At 33.6% G+C, this 23,236-nt stretch overlaps 5 protein-coding genes across 6 annotated transcripts; 3 read left to right on the plus strand and 2 right to left on the minus strand.

Annotated features, from left to right (window-relative positions):
• Positions 1 to 10,995: 10,995 nt before the first annotated feature.
• On the plus strand, positions 10,996 to 11,924 carry LOC104746052 (uncharacterized). Its single transcript, XM_087486871.1, has one exon. The coding sequence runs from the start codon at positions 11,145 to 11,147 to the stop codon at positions 11,670 to 11,672; it is 528 nt and encodes a 175-aa protein (XP_087342997.1). The 5' UTR covers positions 10,996 to 11,144; the 3' UTR covers positions 11,673 to 11,924.
• Positions 11,925 to 13,300: 1,376 nt separating this feature from the next.
• Positions 13,301 to 15,852, plus strand: LOC104746053 (uncharacterized). Of its 2 annotated transcripts, none has more exons than XM_087489026.1 (3): positions 13,301 to 13,928; positions 14,529 to 15,301; positions 15,384 to 15,852. In XM_087489026.1, exons 2-3 carry the CDS (start codon positions 14,848 to 14,850, stop codon positions 15,587 to 15,589), a joined length of 660 nt encoding a protein of 219 aa, XP_087345152.1. In that variant the 5' UTR covers positions 13,301 to 13,928; positions 14,529 to 14,847; the 3' UTR covers positions 15,590 to 15,852. The 2 variants fall into 2 exon arrangements, with proteins under 2 accessions (XP_087345152.1, XP_087345153.1); XM_087489027.1 differs by lacking the exon at positions 13,301 to 13,928 and adding an exon at positions 13,980 to 14,418.
• An 800-nt stretch (positions 15,853 to 16,652) lies between these two features.
• Positions 16,653 to 17,419, minus strand: LOC104746054 (cell wall / vacuolar inhibitor of fructosidase 1-like). Its single transcript, XM_010467439.3, has one exon. The coding sequence runs from the start codon at positions 17,304 to 17,306 to the stop codon at positions 16,758 to 16,760; it is 549 nt and encodes a 182-aa protein (XP_010465741.1). The 5' UTR covers positions 17,307 to 17,419; the 3' UTR covers positions 16,653 to 16,757.
• A 724-nt stretch (positions 17,420 to 18,143) lies between these two features.
• LOC104746055 (cell wall / vacuolar inhibitor of fructosidase 1-like) lies at positions 18,144 to 19,081 on the minus strand. The gene is made up of 2 exons (XM_010467440.3): positions 18,706 to 19,081; positions 18,144 to 18,519 (listed from the first exon to the last, which is right to left on the minus strand). Exons 1-2 carry the CDS (start codon positions 18,898 to 18,900, stop codon positions 18,217 to 18,219), a joined length of 498 nt encoding a protein of 165 aa, XP_010465742.1. The 5' UTR covers positions 18,901 to 19,081; the 3' UTR covers positions 18,144 to 18,216.
• Positions 19,082 to 21,563: 2,482 nt separating this feature from the next.
• Positions 21,564 to 22,434, plus strand: LOC104748249 (uncharacterized; the record flags this gene model as incomplete). The annotated part of the gene is made up of 2 exons (XM_010469921.2): positions 21,564 to 21,753; positions 21,953 to 22,434. Coding segments are annotated over 2 exons (540 nt in total), but the record flags the coding sequence as incomplete, so codon positions are not given.
• Between the last annotated feature and the right edge of the window lie 802 nt (positions 22,435 to 23,236).

The raw sequence follows: 23,236 nt of genomic DNA on the forward strand, positions 1-23,236 counted from the left end.
TCGTGGAAGCACATTTGAGTTTGTGAACTGTGATTACAATACTTTATGGTTAAGATAACTAGACGTAATGACTTAATGGTTTTTTAAGTGTTTGGTGAAATTAATGATATGGCCAAATGCAACAATGGAGAGAGTATAATTTAGTTTTTTTTGTTTTGTTATGTTTGTAAGTTAGGTTTGGTTGATTGGGATTGAATTCTCTTTGTTGAAAATATTTGTTATGCCAACACTGCTTATTATTACGCTTGTTTCTTCTTTTGTATATGGTATTTTGGTTTATTTTGGTAATGTGGTTAGATTTTGGAGATGCAGAAAAAGGTAAAAAAAAATCTAGAGAGTTTAACACAATCACATGGTTGAGAAAGACATAAAGACATGAACATGATGATGAGTGACTCACATGCTCCAGTCTGAGCAGAGGCCAGAGGGGTATATTTCTTTTCTTCTTCTGTTAAAAAAGCCTTAAAAGGTGAACACTGAAATAGAGAGATAAATCGCATCACTCTATAGTTTTGGCCAACTTTTTTTTTTTTTTTTTTTTGATACTCCTAAGAAATGTTACTCGGAAATCTAAATTGAAAATAAAAGTTGAATAAAAAAGGCACGAAAATCTTAAACTTTGTTTTTGGTCGGCCAAAAGGCACTGATTTTGGTGAAACTGTTAGTATTTTTGGAGGGATGAATAGTAATGCCAAAAAAAATAAGAAGCAAATTCATGAAAATTAATGTTTTCTGACACATGTCATGTGGGATTTTACATTATCTCAAACTTTTTCTCAATACTACTTGTACAAAACCCTTAAACCCCACCCAACACTTATATTTTTGTTGCACATGTGATGTGCATTCAATTGGGTAGACAATAAAAATCTTTGAATAGATCATATGCTTCAGAAGATATGTAGTAGATCATTCGGGTTAATTGTGTATCAGTGTAATTTGACTACATTTAAAGAAGAAGAAATAATCGCGTGGAATGTGTGTGGTATACTAAGCCCTAAAATGTTTGCGTAGCTCGAGGTAAGTACTGAAACCTAATTTTGAGTTTAATCTTGAAATTGATGTAATAGTAAAAATTAGTCGTAGTAATACGATGGAAAAGACAACCATGTGTTCATCAAAGTAAATACTTGTCGAACTAACAGAATGAAAATGAAAATGAAAATGAAAAAGAGGAGAGAGCACATGGATTAAATGATTTTGGCGTAGTCGTAGAGTACTCTTTTAGTGTGTATAAATAATGTCACTATGACCTTTAAGCTGCTTTTTGTTTAGCCTCTTTAATTTGATTGTCAATAAAGACTATTTATTGGTTTTATTCCAATCACTTTTGTTTGTCAACTATTTAAGTCACTCAGTTGTCGGTTTAGATACACTGTATACATTTTCATGATTATAAATTTAGATGGAAGTGTAATTTTGAAAAGAAGCATCTCAAAAACAAAGAAACACTTATTAATACAACGTCCGAAATGATGTTTTGTGAAAGAGAGTTAAAATTAACTACAAGCTACATCCATAAAACTAAGTTCATAAACAAAGCTTCTTCGTGAGGTTCAGCCTGCAGGCTACATCCATAAAACTAATTCACAAACGAATCTACTTTAGATAAACAATACAATATTCGTATTTACGTAAACGAAATACAATTCTATTAATGTATTGCTTTGTCTAATTGTCCTCCTACACTCTCCTACTATATATAGATATTAATATATACTCTGAAGTCAATTACTTTTGAGATAACCTGCACCAATATATTTTTAACCATGTATGAAACATCCACGAGAACCTATGCGATACCAATATTTCCGACGGTCACAACAACACAAATTTTAATCCACGTAAGGTAAGGATAGATCTAAATTCTTAATATATCCTACTATATTAACTGAGAAGTACAAATATGAAACTAACCTTAAAATGTGTAAAAAATTACATTCAATTGCCATTATAAAAAATAATTAAGCTTAATTACCAAATTTAAATAAATATAATTAAATTAAAAATAAAAAACACTCACATATCAAATATTAAAAAAATCTAAAAAAATATTTTCTCTCTCTAATAAACTATGGACGAAATTACTAATTATTTTTTTAAAAAAACATATAAACCAATCAGAATTTTAAAAACTAAGATTTTATATTCAAGTATACAATACAATTATTTTTAATAACTAAATTCGAAGATTTTGTTAAGATTTCAAATTATGATTCTCCTATCATCTTTATTTTATTTTATTTACAAATTGTTTAGAACTTTCATATAATACTTATAATTAATAAAATGCATATTTTTTTCTGCATATATTGTGATTTGAATTTTTTTAAACGAAGATATATTACTCAATGTATGAAAATGTGTGTTTTAATTTTCACATTGGCGGGTTGGTAAAACTAAATTTATATAGATGATAAATTACTAATTTTTATTTACTCACAATTATAATATTAAAATTACTATTTTATATTTCAAAAAATATGATGCAAATACAACAAATAAACAATATAATACTGTAATAATACGTCAAAAATAAAATACTATAATATTCTAAAATAATTAGTATTCAAATAGACTAATAGATTTACATAACAATTAAAAATAAATATTATCTCAAACAAAATAATTTAAAAAAAAAACAAAATTTTTTATTATTGTATTATAAATTTATTTAAAAATATTGACCCGTGCTTTAAGCACGGGATATATCCTAGTACTTATTAAAACGACACTCTACGTAACTATTTCTCACAAACGTAGTTTTCAAATAATAACTAATAGGATTTTCTATATAATATAACAATAAACATTAATACATTGATTAAACAGAAATAATACCAATAACACCCCCGAATCGTTCTATAACAAAAACGGAGTAAGGACGTCATGTATAATGTCCGTAATCAGTCGACAAAAGTTCCTGGAAAGCATCCGTTTGCCCAAATCAACCGATTTCGAATATCTTTACCTCTCGATCATGGCCTAAGGCTTTTCAACTCGTACCTTGGTCGCGTGTTGTGTCAGTCTGGACAGGACTAATATATAATTCGAACGTTTTCAGGTTTACATAAAACCGATTCTTATATATTATAGTATCGTACTTTAAAATCGTTACTAAAACAAATATAGTTTTCCGGGCCAATGGAAAAATGTATACATAATAAAATTATCGAGGTTTAGCAAAAAGCTGTAAATCATATAATCTGGCCAGCCTATGATCACCGCGACAGCTAGGGGGATTACCTAAAAAGGAATGCCTGCAAAAACAAAAGATAACATCATGAGTTATCTAAGATTATTGAGTGAGTCCGCCTAACTAACCTCTAAACAACATCCCAACTTGGACTCTAACAACAAACAAGCAACTAATGCAATCAACACATGCATTAAGTAAATCAGAGAATCACACAATCAAACAAATGCTTAAAGAAGCTAAAACACTCAAATACAGAGTACCTGCACAACGACTCATATGCTAAAACAAGTACAATACTAATAAACTTCACCTTAAGATCTTTGATCTTCTACGATTCGGATTTCCCACCAGGCAATGCTTCTCGACCCTTAGTGTAATACCCCATACTAAACCTAAAAGTATACGGAAAGGACGCGAACAAGACTATTCAACCAGCAAGGGAAATAAACCAAATGAGTGGAAGATTGGTTAAAAACAAAAGGAACAACGCTGATTAAAGCTAAGTAGAAGGGATCCAGAGCACTTGTCCCGACAGATTATTACTCAAAAAAGTAATCCGAAGACGAAAGACGCAGTAAGATAGCCGAACAACATAGCTGAGAAGAAATCATTGAAGAATATAATTTCTAAGAAAGACTAGAATTAATCAGTAGCTAAGAGGACTAGCATCAAAAAGCTCTGCAAATATTATTTAAGGATCAACGCTAAGTTCAACAGAAACCGATAGCCGTTTAGCGAGAGACGCTATTTTTGGTAATTAGTCCAGCGACTAAGAATTAGTTGGAAAAGAAGAAAATGAAAAATTCAGTGGGCTAAGGCATATGATTAAATCAGAAAGAAGCTTGAAAGGTTTTAGCCAAGAAGAATCAGTCAGTTTCCCGAGTTCCAGAGAATCGACCCAGAATCTACTCATAACAGCGCTAAGGAGCAGAATTTTGTGCTAAGGACAAGCATGAAATAAATTAAGAGGACCTTGAGGAAGTTGTGGATGTTGTAACAAGAAGTAAAAACCAAGTTGAAGCTCAGAATAATCTTCTCTTACAAAATCAAGTCGCCAGAGACTCTTTTAGCTGATCACCGAAAAGAAAAGTGATACGGTTAATTTTATTTGAGCTTGAAGATTTTAGGGAGGCTAAAAGAAGATAAAATAGAGAATTTCATCTTGAAAATCAGAGATTTCATGGAGGAATTATTTTTAGGGCAACGACACATAAAACTGGTTGAAACTTGATATTTCCAGCAAAAAACGGTTAAGGGTTTGTGAGAGTTAGAATTATAATCAGTTAGGAGAGTTTTGATTGGTCAAGAGAAGACCAAGTGGCTCATTCTCAGCCAATAGAACAGGATAAGAACGTTGGTGAGCTGTAATGCCATTTGTTGGCATGAAAAGTGGATAAACATGGGTAAAAATTAAAATGGCGAGTTGTGATTGGCTGAGAACTGAACGTGAGACACTTGTTTAGGTGACTAATCAACCTCAGCACCGGCCCTAGATGAGTATAAATACCCAGCCTTTGTTAATTAGCTTAAGTAGACAAAAAATCCACCTTAAACCTTAGTTAAAGTTCTTAATTTGTTCTTGGAGATAAGGGAAGTCTCCAAGCAGCTCAAGGAAGATTCAAGGAAGTTAGCAAGGTTGTTAGGTAAGTAGCTTAGTCTTAGTTCAGTTTCCTTTCTAGCTTTTCCTTTTTAGATCCTAGCCTAAGTGGATTTTGATGATGCGAAATCCAGAGTTTTCGAGTTCGCGCGGATCTAGCTAGTCGGAGACGTGAACCCAAGCCAAGTTCTAGCCAAACCTTGTGAGTACTAAACACATGTGAAGTAGCACATGGAAATAAAACAACATGTTTTTGTTACTTCACATGTGCCCTAAAGAAATAAAACCTAGACAAGTGATACTTCATATGTGTTCGGTACTCACAAGGCTTGGCTGGAACTTGGCTTGGGTTCACGTCTCCGACTAGCTAGATCTGCGTGAACTCGAAAGCTCTGGATTTCGCATCATCAAGATCCGCTTAGGCTGGAATTCAAAAAGGAAAAGTTAGAAAGGAAACTGAACTAAGACTACGCTACTTACCTAACAACCTTGCTAACTTCTGTGGATCTTCCTTGAGCTGCTTGGAGACTTCCCTTATCTCCAAGAACAAACTAAGAACTTTAACTAAGGTTTAAGGTAGATTTTTGGTCTACTTAAGCTATTTAACGAAGGCTGGGTATTTATACTCCTCTAGGGTCGGTGCTGAAGTTGATTAGTCACCTAAACAAGTGTCTCACATTCAGTTTTCAGCCAATCACAACTCGCCATTCTAATTTTGACCATACTTATCCATTTTTCATGCCAACACATGGTATTACAGCTCACCAACGTCCATTTCCTGTTCTCTTGGCTGAGAATGAGCCACTTGGCCTCCTCTTGACCAATGAAAACTCTTCTAACTGATTTTAAGTCTAACTCTCACAAACCGTTAACGTTTCTCGTTGGAAATATCCGGTTTCGACCAGTTATATGTGCCATTGCCCTAAAAATAATTCCTCCATGAAAACTCTTATTTTTCAAGATGAAATTCCCTATTTTATCTTTCTTTAGCCTCTCTAAAATTTTCAAGCTCAAATAAAATTAACAGTATCACTTTTCCTTTCAGTGATCGGCTAAAAGAGTCTCTGGCGACTTAATTTTGTAAGAAAAAATTATTCTGAGCTTTAACTTGGTTTTTACTTCTTGTTACAGCATCCTCAACTTCCTCAAGGTCCTCTTAATTTATTGCATGCTTGTCCTTGGCACAAAATTCCAGTTCTGCTCCTTAGCGCTGTTCTGAATAGCCTCCGGATCGATTCTCTGGAACTTTGGAAACTGACTGATTCTTTTTGGCTAAAACCTTTCAACCTTTTTTGGAATTAATCATATGCCTTAGCCCACTAAATTCTTCATTTTCTTCCTTCCCAACTAATTCTTAGCTGCTGGACTAATTACCGAAAATAGCGCCTCTCGTTAAATAGCTATCGGCTCCGGTTGAACTTAGTGTTGATCCTTAAATAATATTTGCAGAGCTTTTTGATGTTAGTCCTCTAGGCTATTGATTGACTCTAGTCTTTCTTAGAAATTCTCTTCTTCAATAATTTTTTTCTCAGCTAGGTCGTTCGGCTATCTTACTGCGTCTTTCCTCTTCAGATTATTTTTCTGAGTAAATAATCTGTCAGGACAAGTGCTCTGGATCCCTTCTACTGAGCTTTACTCATCTTTGTTCCTTTGGTTTTTAACCAATCTTCCACTCATTTGGTTTCTTTCATTCGCTGGTTGAATAGTCTTGTTCGCGTCCTTCCTGTATATTTTTAGGTTTAGGACGGGATATTACAATACCCATAAGTAACTTTGAAAGAAGAAAAAAAATCCTAAATGTTTGATTTTCTTTTCTAAGCCCTAAAACAAATAAAAACTCTATATATATAAGACATCATATGTATATGTAGAAGACATCTTTATCAGTACAGCTAAATATCTGAATCCATGCTTTATAATTTACCATGAGATCCAAGCATGGAAATATTTGGTTCAATTGTGTGCGCATGTTATTCAACAAAGAAAATTTTACAAAATTCACCATTCCGTTGGTTTATTTTGCATTATATGAAACTTGAAAAAATGATTGATTAGTAAAAAAGAAAATCAAACATTTAGGATTTCTACATCGTGGCGGATCTCATGGTAAATCGTATATATAGTCGTGGCTGTTTTAATTAATGCCGCCATGATGCGCAGTCTATCGTATGCCAGTATACCACTGTCCAAACCATACACAAGTGAAGCCACTGACCATTCTTATTCGCACGTGGAGCGCATAACATGTTGGACCACACGTGTGCTCTCAGATTATCTACTTCTTTTTAATAAATTAAAATTCATAATGGGGGAAAAGGATACGTCCAGTTGAATATGCATTTTTGTAGTATTATGTAACTAAATGCAAGTTTGTCCAAAAACAAAAAAATGTAACTAAATGCACGCTTTGGTTTAAATGTTTTTTTTTTTTTCAAAATATGTCAGTATTTACTTGTGCAAATATTGGATGCTATATTCTTAGGAAAATAGATATAATTACTTCTAGAAATAACTTCACGAAATAAATACATATTTAGAAATATGGTTTTACAAACCTAACGTATACGACAAGAACAAAACGTTAAATTCAAAACAAGTAACAACAACCAAAAACAAATATTTAAACAGAAAATGTAGATATGAATTATGGTACGTCGCTTGGTTGCTGTATTGAAACAAGTGATGGGCATTTCTCTGCTGTCTCATCTCAATCCACGACAAAGTTTGTTGGGTTGTCAAGGGAGTAATATACAAATCTTTTTAAATCAATTTTGTTATTATTGTTTTTTTTAACATTTTTTGTATGTCAATATTAATTTTTTACGTTTAAATAAGTTGCCAAAATGCTGTTTAAGGTAGACTTTATTTGTACTTATTTATAAAAGAGTTGGATTTCTAATGTAATTAAACATCTAGTCTACTACTGTTACTCTTGATTTTTGTAAACTACATAATTTATAAATTTTACAAGCTAACAGTATTTTTCCAAATTTTTTCACGAATACCGCTATTTTTCTCACCAATTACTCTCTTAACAACAATAACGATTGTCATAATTTGTATCTCTTACCTCTATAATTTTTTTTTTTGGAGGGTTTTAACGTCTACAAACTAGTCAATACAACATATGTCTCGATGAAAACGCTCTAAAAGTGAATAAAGTATCGGAAGATAATGCCAAAAGTTCATCTTCCTATAATCCTAGACGGCCAATTATGAACCATGCAATGCTGAAAATAGATGCCAATATGATAGATTAGGACTCTAAAGTCTAACCAATCAGACTCTCAAAGTCTAAATATGAAGATTTCTAGTAATTAATCAGATGAAATTAGAAGTGGGGTACACTTACAATAATGCATCTACATCTAAATCAATATGGTGTAGTAGTAGTAGAAGTACTTGTTTTTGTTAATATAGTTTAGCTGTAGAGACGCAGAACTAGTGATTAATATAGTACATGAAAGTAATTAATGCTAGGCGAAAATTTAAGTTGCCATTGATCTATCTATGAAGGCCTAAAAAAGCAATATGGCACGAGGTTCACAAGCTAACGATACAAGTACTGGTTTGTTCTTTCCTTCGTCCTCTAGAATTATCTTTAAAGAAAAGGCACATTTTGAAAAATCAATTATTGGGTGGCAATTAGATCCCTAAACATTAAGTAAGGTTGTACTAATCTAATCATAATCTAACCTTGATTAGTTATAAACTAGCTTTCTAGAAACATGCACCAGCAAGGTGTCGAATTCTTCATCACTTTTTTACTAGTTTATCATTTTCCAAGTTTTTCGCCAAAAGCGTCATTAAATATAAATATAAATAAACTCCAACCAATCATGCATCTATATATGTCTAATTCATATGTTACATAAATATATATCAACAACACTAATATCTTGTCTTGAGAAAGATAAGTTTACCGAATACCGAATGATTTTCTTAACTGTCGTCATGTAACTACACGATGGGCGATGGAAAGCATGATCAGTCACAGATGTGGGAAGGTGGTTTTTGCTTTGGAAAATGCTTTATGGGTTAGTAGTGTTTTGAGACCAAAAGCATGGCCTTCTTTCTCGTATGAAACAGGAGAACTGGTAAAAATGTTGGAACTTTTTGAACAGTGGAGGGTGGTAGCAGAGAAACCTTCAGCTAATAGAGGAGTTTATTTCATTGCGCTCAGTGTAACAAGTGAGGGTCAGCTACATTCGTATGTAGCATCCGGGTATCACTTTTGGCTTCATAGTGTTTTCGAAGATGAAAGAGTTAAATCCTCTCTATAGCTGTTCTCGTTTCTAGCAGCCCAAATAGTTTTTAGTTTTAACCATTCTTTTGTATAAACCAGGTTTATCTAACTGGAAGTAGGGTTGGTAGAAGTAGGTTAATTAAGAGAAACCTGTTTTTTGGGGTTGAAAAGTAGGGATGTTTGGGGAAAAAGGTCTTGTAAAATCTTCTCAGGGGATCATAATCACTAATATAATATAATCAGTTGAACAAAAAAAAAAAAAAAACTGTCGTCATGTAACTCGATTATAATCTGTTTCTTGTTTTTCCTTTTTCCCGGACGAATGTTATGTCAAGTTTCATATTAATCTACATAATCTATATTTTAAAAAAACTTGATATATAACTCTCACATTCGTCTATACTCTTTTAACACTATATAACTCTCACACTCGAAATTTGACATTCCCACCACTCATCCTTCAGTTACGACATATATATATTTCACAAATCATTTACTAAAATACGTTCATAAACTAAATATGCTTACCCTAAATCCTAATTATTACCGAGTACTAAATCAAAGAAAGAGAATAGAAATCAGTTATGTCATTGCAACATATATTGTCTCAGTTGAGTTGGGAAAGAGTAGAAAAGAAGAGAGAGACTCGTTAATTTGTCTACAACATATAGAAAGGAGAAAAACATTTGTCTACAGCTCTTTAAAACGCACGTGGGTAGGACCCTGCCTTGTCTAGTTTTCCAAAAAGCCGTAAAACACGAAAATATTAACAATTTTTAATAACTATGATAAAATAAATTCTTTATTAATACGACTATTACACTATTACTAGAACAATGACAACAACAACTACAAAAAAAATCCCAATAAAACCACGAAAAATCCCAACAAAAGAAGTAATGTCTTTACAACATATATCGTCTCAATTCTGAGATCGGAATGGTGGTCAGACGACTTTGATCGTGCATCAGTTATTAGATTAGAGTATAGATTCATTTAAAACACACACATGATCTAGCAAGTTGATTGACTCTGCTGTTTCAATTGTTTACAGTACTTCCTAATCCTATGCTCGTATTACTTAAAATTGTGATGTTAAATCGTAGCTAATAATAGCAAATCAACGATAATATAGCATAATCATCTTACTACTTATGCTTATGCATTTAACAGTTTTTATCCATTTTAAAAAGTTTTTTTTTCATATTTTAATAACAAGAAACATTGGGCCTAAGTTTTGAAAGTTTAACCAAAATACTTGTTAGCGAACAAACAAATAATTTATTCAGGCCTGAAATTTATAAACGGGCTAGTGGGGTTTCATAACAGTAACCAATAGAGCTAACAAAGAATGCACTAAAGTCAAGTATGGACCTCCTTCACGCGTATCTGTAAAGAAGGCGAATTCAAAAAGATGGGAGGTCCCGTTGATGTCACACAACTCATAACTACACTACATACATATTCAAAATCAAATTTCTCTTTATCTCCCTTGGTTGAAAAAAAGGTAGAGGCCACGTACTGACGTACCTGAATATGTACACTGTACATACATAAGCCATTAGCGAATATTTTATGATGTGTGTGAATTTTTTCCGAATATGATAATACGTGACATCTACTTATGGAAATTTTGGTCGATGGATCGTGCTACTCGAAATATTTTATACGTGTCTGTTAAGCCTATATAATTACTATTGAGAATTAGAGAGATGAGCCGTAAGGAAGACGACACATGTTCCAATCACTATATCTACATATAATTAAAATATAATTTGGGAAGATATTGGAGGAGTGGCGATTGCTGTATCTTCACCTACAAGAGCACTGAGAAGTTGCAGGCCCACTTCATTCGCCATTGTTCACACATATTGGTCAAAAGGAAGCTACTAGAACTTACGTGACTCTTACGTTTCCACTCTTCTCGATTCCTTATAAATACCTAAACAAACCAACATTCTCTACATAGACCATCAATCGGTTATACATCACATACGGCTTCTCTAACTAGCTCTCTATATTCTATATCTAAACTTTCACAGAGAAACGATCTTTTTATTAGTGGCTGATATAGCTTAGTTCATAATTAAGAAGTTGTGAATATGGGAAGCCTCAGGTTCCTAGGAGCTACCTTCTTGGTTTTAGTTGTTTTTGACGTCTGTTTAGCAGCTAGATCACCAAAAGCTCTTGGTAGAGGGTCTGGTTCAGGTTCCGGGTATGGTTCAGGCTCCGGGGGAGGAAACGGTGGCGGAGGAGGGGGTGGTGGCGGTGGCGGTGGAGGCGGAGGTGGGGGTGGAGGAGAAGGATCAGGTTCAGGGAGTGGTTACGGTTCAGGGTATGGATCCGGTAGTGGTTATGGAGGAGGAAACGGTAGCGGTGGAGGTGGAGGTGGCGGTAAAGGCGGTGGAGGTGGAGGCGGTAACGGAGGTTCCGGATATGGGTCAGGTTATGGAAGCGGCTCGGGATATGGAAGTGGCGGTGGTGGCAGAGGAGGCGGAGGCGGTGGTGGAGGTGGCGGTGGAGGAGGAGGAGGTGGTGGTAGCCGTGGAAATGGATCGGGCTATGGAAGTGGATATGGTGAAGGGTATGGAAGCGGATACGGTGGCGATAGTAACGGTGACTCACCCTAAATCATTCTTATTGCTTATTTTTACATGATATAGGAACATACAACAACAATAAGGTGATCGACGTTTTGTCGTCACATATACATCTTGTATACAGTGTAAATCACTCTTCTTTTGATATTGAAGAGAGACGATGTAGTTTCACTTTCCATAATTAGAAATCATATGCATTGGCAAATAGATTGTACCATGCACCATTTACTTTTCTTATGTAATAGCATTTTGTACTAATCATATGTACCTTGTTTATTCCCACTCATGGGTTCCTTCCATTTTTACTATAAAATATTTTGAAGACGTCTAATAAAACTGGGACAACACAAAAAGAGAAAAGAGTATAGGCATAGCTGATAGCTCGAGTGATAAATAACATGCACGGATTGAAGAATGGTTCAAAAGAGTAAAGAAACATCATAGATACTTTGAGACCAAGACATAAAATTTAGTGGTTGTACTTGTCCACCCAAGTACAAAGTTAGTAGGCTGGTTGAATATTTTTTACTAACTTTACGTAGAAAACAGGCTTTTCGGCCCAAGAGATTAATATTCATTGACCACGCACGGGCCCTAAATCTTATTAGGAGTCGCCGAAATCAACTAGCTATGTGGCAGACAGAACCTGACGGCTGACTGGTCTGGTCTTCGTCACCAAAAGATCACCACCACGTGTCTCTCTCTCTTTTTACATAGTTTCTCCTTGTATAGGAATAGGAGAAAACGTTTCAAGATTCAAGATTTATTTGGGCACAAACTCAATATGTACTAATTGTTTAAACTTATTTAGTTTTCAAAAAGGTTCATGATGGGTAACCGTAAAGTATAAAGAAAAAAAAAATATATATAAATGACTGGTGTGAATTGTTGACGGCAGGAGAGATAAATATATCACAATGAAAGGATAATAAACGTGTTAATAGACGGTAAGGGTGCGTTTGTGTAACAAGTCAGATTCATGGGGCCACGGTATTGTTTAGGAAATGGACCGATTGAAATTAATGTTGTCTGTAAGTGGGATGTGTAGAGCTCCCTACCAATCAGACACCTCCATGCCTTATGATTTCTCTATGATTATTGATTTCATCGGGAAACTTCAAACTGTTACTGAGAATATAATGGAATGGAATTGCGCAAGAATAAATAAAAAAATGTATCACATTCACATCCTCTAATAAAACATGTACTAATTTGTGAACTAATGATATATGGATTTAGAACGAATTTATAAAAAAATTTAAAAGGTGTGACAAAACAAAGGTTGTTGCTGAATTTGACTGCGAAAAGACAACAAAAAAAAGAAGAGAAAAGATGTTGACCAACTTTGTTAGGTGGGGGTGGTTCTCGTACTCAGATATCTTATAGGGGTTAAATCGAAAAGTTTAAATAGTTAAGGGACTTAAATTGAAATATATAAGTGGGAGGAGGCAGTTGAGGGAACCGCTCCTGTTGTGTTGAAGTCGTCATTTTCACATATTTGTAAACTGGGCCAGATAGATTTATAGCGATCAAAATGGGTCCAAATTTTTTTCTTACAAATTATGACAATATATGTCGTCTTTGTATTTGTCTTCGTCTATTTCAAATCTGTTCTCGACTAGTCTTTGATTATTTTGTTTTCTTATAATTTTCTACATAAGTTAACAAAGATTTAGTTTTATATTCATGAAAAAAACCAAAAAATAAATATCTTATGAACGAAATATTTTATAGAACGAGCCTCGAAGGGGAACGAATATAATAATAATAAACGGGTGCAAAACGTAAAAGAAAATAAAATAATGGGGATCAAAGTTGGAATAAAAGAATATTTGGGGGGCCATGTCAATGCGTCGGTGACGTTGAAGCTTCGCTGCTGGAGCAAAAAAAAAAAAAAAAAAAAGAAGCTCACATGCGTATTATCTCAGCTAGTATATTTAGAACAACAACACATGTCCGAACACACATTACAGTTCCTATATCTGTTTCGAATTCAAATCTTCTGTCTTTTTTTTTTAATTAATTTATTTTATTTAATTTAATTCGTTTTCAAAATCCAGAGAATATTTCAGATTAATAATCCTATCTATATATATTTCGCGATCTCTCCTGAATAAAAAGAAAAGAGTTGGAAACTTCGACGAATGTGTGTGTGTATACATTTGTCTTCTTGATTTAGTTGGAAACGGTCTGAAGTGGGAGAAATTAATCCGCCATTTTCTCCTCGGTCTCTCTGCTCATCTCTTCAGTCTCGGATCTGGGTCTCCCCTTCGCTTTCGTTTCAAGGTAAGCCTTAAAAAGTTCAAATATATTTCCTATTTTATTCACACCCATTTCATTTCGTTCAGAGTTTCTAATCTGACTCTGTTCTGAAATCAATCTTTGAATACTCATCAATCATCACTCAGCATTTTGAGATTTTTAATTTCTGGGTTTTCGAATTCGATTCGTTAAGAATATTCATTATTATTTTTAAAGTTTTTAATATGTTTTTCCCCCTAAGTCACGGCATTGGAAAAAAGGAAGAACACAGCTGTGTTCCTTGCTTCATGCCCGAGATTAAGCAATAAATTATTTATTTCTTTATAAAGAAAAATATATATATATATATATATATATATATCGAATCAATGCATTACTATAAAATTACCTACTCTTTTTGACAGTATCTGAATTGAAACATCATCCAACCAAACTTCAAAACTCTCCTCTATTAAATCATCTTAATCCCATTCTCTACTTTTTTCTTATTCCCAACCACGTGATTTTTGATTCGGTAATTATCCATATTTCTACTACACTTTATATGATTAACCCATTAAAGTTATGTCTTTAATCTTTTTTTTTTATCGATTATTGAAAAATCTTTTTTGTTTTTTTTTGCAGATTATTAGTATTATTGTTGTGAGATTGCATTATCTCTGGAGACGAGGAGGCGTTAGCTGTAATACATTGCTTTGCCTATTAAAAGCCGTCACATAAAGTTAAAGTAAACTCACATATATAGACACCACTTTTTGCGTATATATTGTGTGTGTTCTTTCGTCTCTGTTGGGAACAGATCTTGATTACAGATTCATGTCATCCAAGATCGTCTCTTAGGTGATGAGAAGTGGTTAAGGGTTTTGTTTCTTCAGCTTCCAGTCTGATCTAAAGTGAGATACTTTGGTTTGTTTTGGAGTCTTGTCTTAATCTGGTTGAGATAATGGGAATGAGTCTCGAATTCGATGTTGATCTCGAGAAAGGGATGGTAGATTGCGACAATGTTTATACAAAAGCACCGGAGAAGCCCATGTCTCCGGATAACAAACCGGTTAACACCGGAGAAGAATCTGTCATCGGTTCGTTAGAGAGTGATGCAAGTCCGGTTCAATGTGGGATTAGTAAACCGGGATGGGGGAGAAGTGATCGCAAGGAGAAACGCAAGAAATCCGCGTCGAAGCCCCCGCGACCGCCGCGTGGACCGTCTCTTGACGCAGCGGATCAGAAACTTATCAGAGAGATCGCTGAATTGGCGATGCTGAAACGCGCTAGGATCGAACGTATGAGAGCGTTGAAGAAATCGAGAGCGGCTAAAGCTGCGTCTGCGGCTTCTTCTCTCGGCAATGTATTGGCCACTCTTTTCACCGCTATTTTCTTCTTCGTACTCGTTTTCCAAGGTATAATTCGATTTTCGCGATTGCGTTTGCGTTTTGGGATTTATCAATTTTGGTTTCCTTATGTTTTGTTGGAAATTTTCAGGATTGTCACCGAGATCAGCCGGGAAGCCTCACTTAGTAGACGCCGGAAAAGCCAACGGTGGGTTTGTTTCGGTTCAATATGCGGGAAATCCATCGGCAAGTGAACCGGATGGAGGTTATACCGGACCGGCTTTAGCACACAGATATCCTCGTAGTTTACTAAAACCGGTTTCCGGTTTGGAGAATGAAAAGAAGAGTTCACAGTGAACCGCAACAAAAAAAGGTTTTAGGATTGGAAAGTCCCATATACTGGTTTGATCAAACCATTTATCGGTTTAGATTGTCGGTGAACCATGTACTCATATATCATACCGATAATTTTTTGGGGGAAAAAACAGAATCGGCTGCTTTATCAGCGGCTGTAATTATCCGATGTGGGTAAGATTAGTTTTGCGTCGTTTTCTTCAATAAACTGAGAGAGAACTATAAAGGTTACTAATAATAATAAAAATCAGTGTTATGTTATTCAATTCTCTCTTATTATATACACAAAACTGAGATCATTTTAGTAGATTTGTTGCAAAATAGTATAACCAGATTTTGACGAAATTAAATCATAAAAAAAATATGAGCTCAACATTATTGGTATAGTTTTTTTTTTTAATAATGTAGATCACATGTTAACGATGGTTGCGTTGGAGTTGAAAATTTGAAATCAATTAGAGTAGTATTCAAATAACAAAATGTATATATTTGGGAACAGAATCCATGTGGATGTATCTAAACAGTCCACTGAGGTAATAGTAGAGAGACACCACTATTAATGCTGTGCCAAAATTAATTGAACATGTGATTTCACGTGTGTTTGTGTGTGTGTGTATTTCAAACGTCTATTATATCTGTTTCGTTGCTGTCTGCGGATGCTTCGTGGGCCCTTTAATTAAGGCCCATTAATTCCTAAATCCGTTTAGTCTCACTCACTCTAATTACTACTCCTCAACTGAACTAAAGTGAAACTTTAACCTAAGGATAGTAATTTGTAAATCGTTAGACTGAACGTCAACAAAACATCTAATGTTATTTACTTATTTTCATATCTTATTCTATGTTTAAATTCGATACTGTACATGTGTGAGTTGTAGACTATTCTTCTTTTTGGCTAGCCGGAAAACAATAGTCATACCAAACCAATTCTGCTTTCAGAAAATGATGAATTTAGGCAAAGAGAGAACGGACCACATTCATCAATATATATGCTCTTGACAATTAAACTTGCTTTGCTTTCAACTTTCCCAAATATCAATTTGTAGTTGATAGGTATGTGATTCAATAGTTTAATTACTCTTCCGAATTTATAATAGAAATTTGGTGGTTCGTGTAAATAATTACAAATATATATATATGTATATATATAATAATGACCTAACAAAGATTCTTAAAGACCATTCATTAGAGACTTAATCACAGACATCGCCACGTCACAAAGATTCTTAACCAGCTTGTTTCTAGCCGTAAGAGCGACCGAGCTCTCATCGTCGGCGCCGGCGTTTGTGATCCCTTTCTGGCAAGAATCAGTCTGCTTCTCTGTATCTCCGAGGACATATATGGCCAATCCGAACTTGCCGCGCCGCATTGCCTCCATCGCCTGAGGAATATTAAACTTGACCACCGGCCGGTACAGCTCTGCGCACTGAGCAAGCGCGCGCTCTGCCGCAGGATCGTGAGTATGTCTGATCAGCGTTTGGATGTATCCTAGGGTATCGGTCATGTTACCGAGCACGACGCTGGCCATAGCTGCGGCTAAGGATTTGGGATCGGAAGGTGAGGGAGATAGTGGACGGAGAGAGGCTTCACAGAGGTCGCAGAACGGCGTTGCTTGGCATATTTTGTCGATAAGATCGTCGGAGTATACTGACGGCAGAAGCAGGAGGAGAAAGAGAGAGAGACACGGTAATGATGTGACGGTACTGGAGGATCTTTTCATGATCGCGAGATAGTGAAATTTTTGAGAAGTTGATATGCAATAAATTAAAGACTTGTGTTGTTTGTGAGTATACTACTACTGCTAGCTCTGTTTGTAGACTTATATATATAGTAGTCGCTGTTTAAAGTTGTTACATGTTAGTGAATGTTTGTTTTGTTCTTTTAATCACCAAGACAAGATGTTTTTTACGTGTCGTCACATAGGAATTTTGGTATATATCGATGTTAACTAGGTTAATGATTAATTAGGTGTACGTGGTTATTATAATTCCACCCGTGAACGAAGCTTCGTGATGATCAACAAACTTTTATTCTGGTTTGATAGATATGCCTTACAATGTATAAGTTGTTCTGCGTATTTTAGAGCATAAACTTCAATTTGAGTATTATTGTAGGTATATTGATTGAATCATACTACCTAATTTTTATGATAGAGTACATGGATAGTGTATGGTCTTTTAGTTTTTGTTTGTTACACTTTATCCTTTTGGTTATATGTGGTTGTTGGCATTATAACAAAAGAAAGACGAAGGGTATGTGTGGTTTTAATTTGATGTATGAGTACATTAGTAGTCGGTCACATATACGACAAAAAAATACCACTATATAATGAGTCCACACTATACCCAACGTCGACCAAACAATTTTAAAATACCTTAAGATAATTAATATTGTGGGGGCTGTCTTCTCTCGTCAGTCGATATCTGACTCGTGAATGTTTTTGTATATCCCGTGATTCGGTTCTAGAAACATCGTGCCGAAATAATTTTGTATAGCCGGTTCTTATAGCTTGCTAGTACCGGTTTAGCATTAGTAACGGTGCATCGTTTCACTAGAATTAATCAATTAACCAAGCATGATTACGAGCTTTTATTATTATTTTACATTATGTTAAATTTTAGATGTAAATACTAGAGCAACATTCGGATGATGGCTCTAGTCACATCGCAGATCTTGCCCATTCTCTGAGTCAATCCGGTTAACGGGGATTGGCCTTTTGGAAACCCTCCTTCGCATACGGAGGCTTCAACACCAGCGTCGACAACGGCACCTTCGGCGAACTTGGGGTTTCCTTTGATAGCTGTGATGGCAGTGTGGACGTCAACGTCTACGATCGTTTTGTATCTCTGATTACATTCGTCCAATGCACGTTTAAGCATCGGTTTGGTTTTGTACGCCGCGTTGATCTGCCCGAGCGTTTCCGTCCCAAGCGCCTACGTAGATTCCCAAAACAAAAACAAAAAAATGCATTTACATTTTAATACTAGAAGATTTACTTTTTTTTATTGGGACAAAATTGCCTTTTGACTTTAAAAAGTTACAAAACCAACCCCGTGAGTAGACACTTTAATGTCTTATTCAAAATTGAGATTATGATAATTAAGAGAGAGGTATATTACCTTGATTTTGTCGACGAGGATAAGACCGAGACCGACGGTGTCGGCGGAGGAGCTACGTGGATCGGAGCGGAGGAGAGAGAGACAGAGAGTGTAGTCAGGTGTCTGTTTGCATGTCGTATCTACGATATTACCCAACGCAACTCCCACCACCATAGCCATAATCATCATCATCATCATCATCTTAATCATTTTCATCTGTTCTCTTTATCGATTAGGACTAATCGGAATATATTAAGATGACTAATATGCTTTCCTAGGCGTGTGTATTTATATAGGTGTGATTAACTATTATGCTATAAAACGTTTTCTTTTCCTTTTTTGTTCGTTGCATCGATACATTTAACAACTTACTAAATGCACATTCATTGACGTGGCAGCCTGTAGTTATCTCTATACATAGATTTTAGGCTTTGAATGGTTATTTAATTTGAAGTTGATTTTCATTTTAATTTTTTTCCAAAAATTTACTTTATAGCCAATCAAGATTTTAAGAAAAGTGATTTTCCTAAAAAATAGAAAATCTAGATTTTGATGGGTTTTGTCAATTTTTAATGAAAATCTAAAATCTATCTTTCATTTTTCTTTTTCTTTATACTGTAATTTGACTTAAAAAAAAAAAAAAAACTACAAACATACCCTATAAGTAAAGGATAGAATAGTCATTCATTCATTACTTATATACACTCTACAACCCCAAAATAAAAAAAATTATTGAAAAGTTTGTAAACATTCATGGTCTTTAATTTGGTCATTAACCTCTAAGTCCGGGGATAATCCCTCTGACTAAATTACCAATTTACGAGTTGCTCTGACTGATATGCATTGAATGGTTGCTTATTTTCAAGTTACGGGGAAGGGAAATCGTTTTATGGATATATCTATGGTGATAAACAAATTAATGTAGCATATGATGCCCTATATAGTGATAAATAAATCACTATAATCATAACTCTATGTGAATAGTAAAGATTTTTCCCTAAACAGATTTCTTGCATATAAATTTTAAGTATTGTCTGACAACATGCATTATACCAGACTGTATGATTTCAAATTCGGAATACAATTAAAGAAATCACTATAAATAGCGATCATACAATATTTGTCATAATGAAAATCTTTTAAAAAGATTACAATGTAGGATATAAGCACTGGATGTGAAACAATCTATAAACATGATACAAAGTTGATAAGTTATATAGACAGAAGTCACATAATTTGTTTTACATCTAGTCATACCCTATGTTTTTCCAGTCAAACACATTCGATCAAAAAAAGACTATACATTATAGCCCTTATTGGTGAAGACTTTTAAGTCTTTAAAATTATTTAAAAATTGTAAAAGCATTTTATTTGCCAATCAGGTTTTTAAGATTTTATTATTTTTTTTAAATTTCAACACCTACTTTAATTTTTTTCCTTCTTTATTTCTCTTCCTTTTTAAAACTTCAAAATGACGCTTTAAAATCAACAAATATTAAAAGCATTCTTTTTTCACTTCCCATGATATATAAAATCTCTCCAAAAATATATATATATATATATATTTACATATTTTATTTTTATAAATTAAATATTCTTATTTTTTTCTTTTTCTTTTAAGATCCATTTCAATAATAATTTTTATTTATTCATCATCATCATTAATAATAATGTAAATGAGTTTATGAAATTCATCATTAATAAGAGAGTAACATTCAAAACAATACATTGATTAGTGTTTAATTGATTTTTGGCTGGTCATATATATAACTACTCAATATTAAAAACATTCAAAAAAATTAAAAATCAATCACCAAAAACAAAAGAAAAACAGAAATTTCAAACAAAATCACATATTTTATTGACATACATTTTAAAAATTTTAATTTATCATTAATAAACTTTACTTTTTTATTAAATTGTTATGAATTATATTCTGACATAATTTATATTTATTATTAATAAAAAAAATAACAGCTACAGCTTTAAAAGTTGTTGGTAAACAATCAGATTTTAAGAGTAAAAGTTTTTACAGTCAAAGCATTTACAGCCAAATTCTCTACAGCTAAAATTTTAAAGTCATAGTCTCTACAGCCACAAATAACAACCGTTACCAATTAGGGCCTATATTCAAATGCTAATGGTCTGGTCTACATTTTGACCAAAAGAGATTAATGGCTTGTGTGCTTTTATTTATCTTGAAACTTACTCATGATAATAAAAAAATTTCCTAAATATATATCATGTGTCTTTAAAACATATCTAAAAAAATTATGTGTACACAAAACGAAAAATGTATAATCTAATTAATAATTTTTTAAGTTTCCATACTACATTCTATATATGTACTAGTCTAAATATATATATATATATATATATATATATATATATTTTTAATCTTGTCAATAATAAACTATATAGCTTCTGACCTTATAAATAGCCAACTTTAAAACATAAAACGATATATTCACTAAGGTTTTCTATTAGCATACAAGACACTCCCATTCACAAAATGAAGAATTCCATGAAATTCTTCTCTATTATAGAATTAGTGTGAGTATACATCACCTGCACAAGTATCATTTTTCATGCAAATCTTACAATAAGTGTCTCCCTTCATGCAATGCATGTAACACTTGTTCACTTGTAACCACTTGTCACCAACCTCTATCTTTGTCTTTGTATCTTCTATCTATAAATATGAGTCATGTAGGAGAGAGCAATGTAGTAGTGAGAAGTCTTACTATTGTTCTAAGTTTATCTTTACCTTCTTTTTAGTTTTATCTCTCAAATCTATACACTCACCTTCTAGATCTCTTCTACTTTTGATTATTCTCATAATAAAGTACTTGTTACCTCTAAACTTATAATATTGTTCACAACATTCTCTATATTTTTTTTCTATATTTTTTTTCTTGTTTATTCACATTCAAATAGCCTTGTCTCAACCAGTTTGGTCTGATAAGGTACCTCAGCACGTACAAGTACTCTGCAAAAATAACATTTATCCAAGCCTCTGCGTATCTACGCTCAATCTCGACCCTAGAAGCAAAAACTCAAATATACGAGGTGAGATGATCAAATATTATTATTTTTTCTTTTCCCCTAAACATAGTCTATTAGTAACATTTTTTTTTGTTGGCTAACTTAACAATAAATAATCCAAGATGTAAAAATAAGTAAAATTAAATTTAGTCATGATGAAAGGTATGCTAAAGTACTGAAATAGTAAACTATATTCACTTGTCTTTTTTTTCAAACATGAAAGGACTTGCTTCCATATCCATGGATGCGACTTCAAAAAAAGTCCAGGAGATGTTAGTTTATCTCATCTACAGCTCTAAAAACATCAAAGACAGTGAAGACTTGAAGAAATACAAAACTTGTATTGATGAGTACGGTTCGGCTGCTCGTAGGTTTTTACCGGCGTCATTGGCTGACCTCAAGGCTGGAGAATTTTCTGTTGCAAAATCTGATATGAAGAATGTTGTGTTGGCAATAAATAATTGTCAGGCGCAGTTTGCCGGGAGCTCTCTGTTGGCTGGACGTAACAAAGTCGTCGATGATATCGCTGATATGACTGCTGACATCATCAAATATTTTTTTGCGAATTATTAATAAACTTTTAGTATTGTTCAATTTACTATTGAATATTAATAAATTTTTAGTATTGTTCAATTTAGTATTTTTAGTATCTTTTTGCGAATTATCAATGTTCAATAAAAATGTACGTCCATTTTTATCAACAAAGAATCTTTAACCATATAACTTTAATCCACATTATAAATTATAAAACCTCGTCATATATATAGAATATTTAAGAGGGGGTTATTGGTTCTATGATTTTAATGGATTTGGAAATCCAGACAAAAATCATGTGTTATTCAATCATTGATTTTAGAATACTTATCAAAATGATGTGTTATTGGTTCCATGATTTACAAATACTTGTTAAAATCCCATGTTATTCATTCAATGATTTGTTTTTGGATTTCAAAATCCACATTATGTTTTAAATGGATTTGAATGGATTTGAAAGTGTAAAATAGAAAGATTCAAATCCAAGGATAAAACATGTTATTTCAAAATCCATGTATTTTGATTTCTAGAATTTACAATTCCTTATGGATTTATAAATTACCTCTCCAATAACACCCCCTAATATTCCATGTTATAAACAAATTCTCTTTTCGGTAGTTCATAATTACCATCCGCCATTATGTATTACCATTGTCATCTTTTTTGGAATAGTACGACTCAATTTTTCGAGATTAAATAGAATTAGATCTTTAAAATATAGTTTAAGTACTTTGTTTTGAATATGCATCAAGTAGTTGCCAATTTGAATAATTTTTTTTTTTTTTTTTTTTTTTTTTGTATTTAAGAGTATATATACATTAGACATATAGGGGTGTCAATCGGACTGCCCCGACCCGAAACCCGTAAAGCCCACATATGTTTGAGTCCGACCCGGCCCGGCCCAAAATATTTTCGAGTCTATATTTCAAAGCTCGAGCACGGTCCTAACAGGGTTATAGGCCTTTTCGGGCTT

The sequence above is a fragment of the Camelina sativa genome, chromosome 15 (genome assembly GCF_030686135.1).
Source record: "Camelina sativa cultivar CO46 ecotype springtype chromosome 15, ASM3068613v1".
Lineage (NCBI taxonomy): Eukaryota > Viridiplantae > Streptophyta > Magnoliopsida > Brassicales > Brassicaceae > Camelina > Camelina sativa.

What these genes read in the sequence shown, in the direction of transcription:
- LOC104746054 (XM_010467439.3), bottom strand. Translation starts at nt 17,306, where the DNA reads ATGAAAAGATCCTCCAGTACCGTCACATCATTACCGTGTCTCTCTCTC.
- LOC104746053 (XM_087489026.1), top strand. Translation starts at nt 14,848, where the DNA reads ATGGGAATGAGTCTCGAATTCGATGTTGATCTCGAGAAAGGGATGGTA. An exon ending in CTTCGTACTCGTTTTCCAAG is followed by an intron (nt 15,302 to 15,383) that starts GTATAATTCGAT and finishes GGAAATTTTCAG; the next exon opens with GATTGTCACCGAGATCAGCC.
- LOC104746055 (XM_010467440.3), bottom strand. Translation starts at nt 18,900, where the DNA reads ATGAAAATGATTAAGATGATGATGATGATGATGATTATGGCTATGGTG. An exon ending in TCCTCGTCGACAAAATCAAG is followed by an intron (nt 18,520 to 18,705) that starts GTAATATACCTC and finishes GAATCTACGTAG; the next exon opens with GCGCTTGGGACGGAAACGCT.
- LOC104746052 (XM_087486871.1), top strand. Translation starts at nt 11,145, where the DNA reads ATGGGAAGCCTCAGGTTCCTAGGAGCTACCTTCTTGGTTTTAGTTGTT.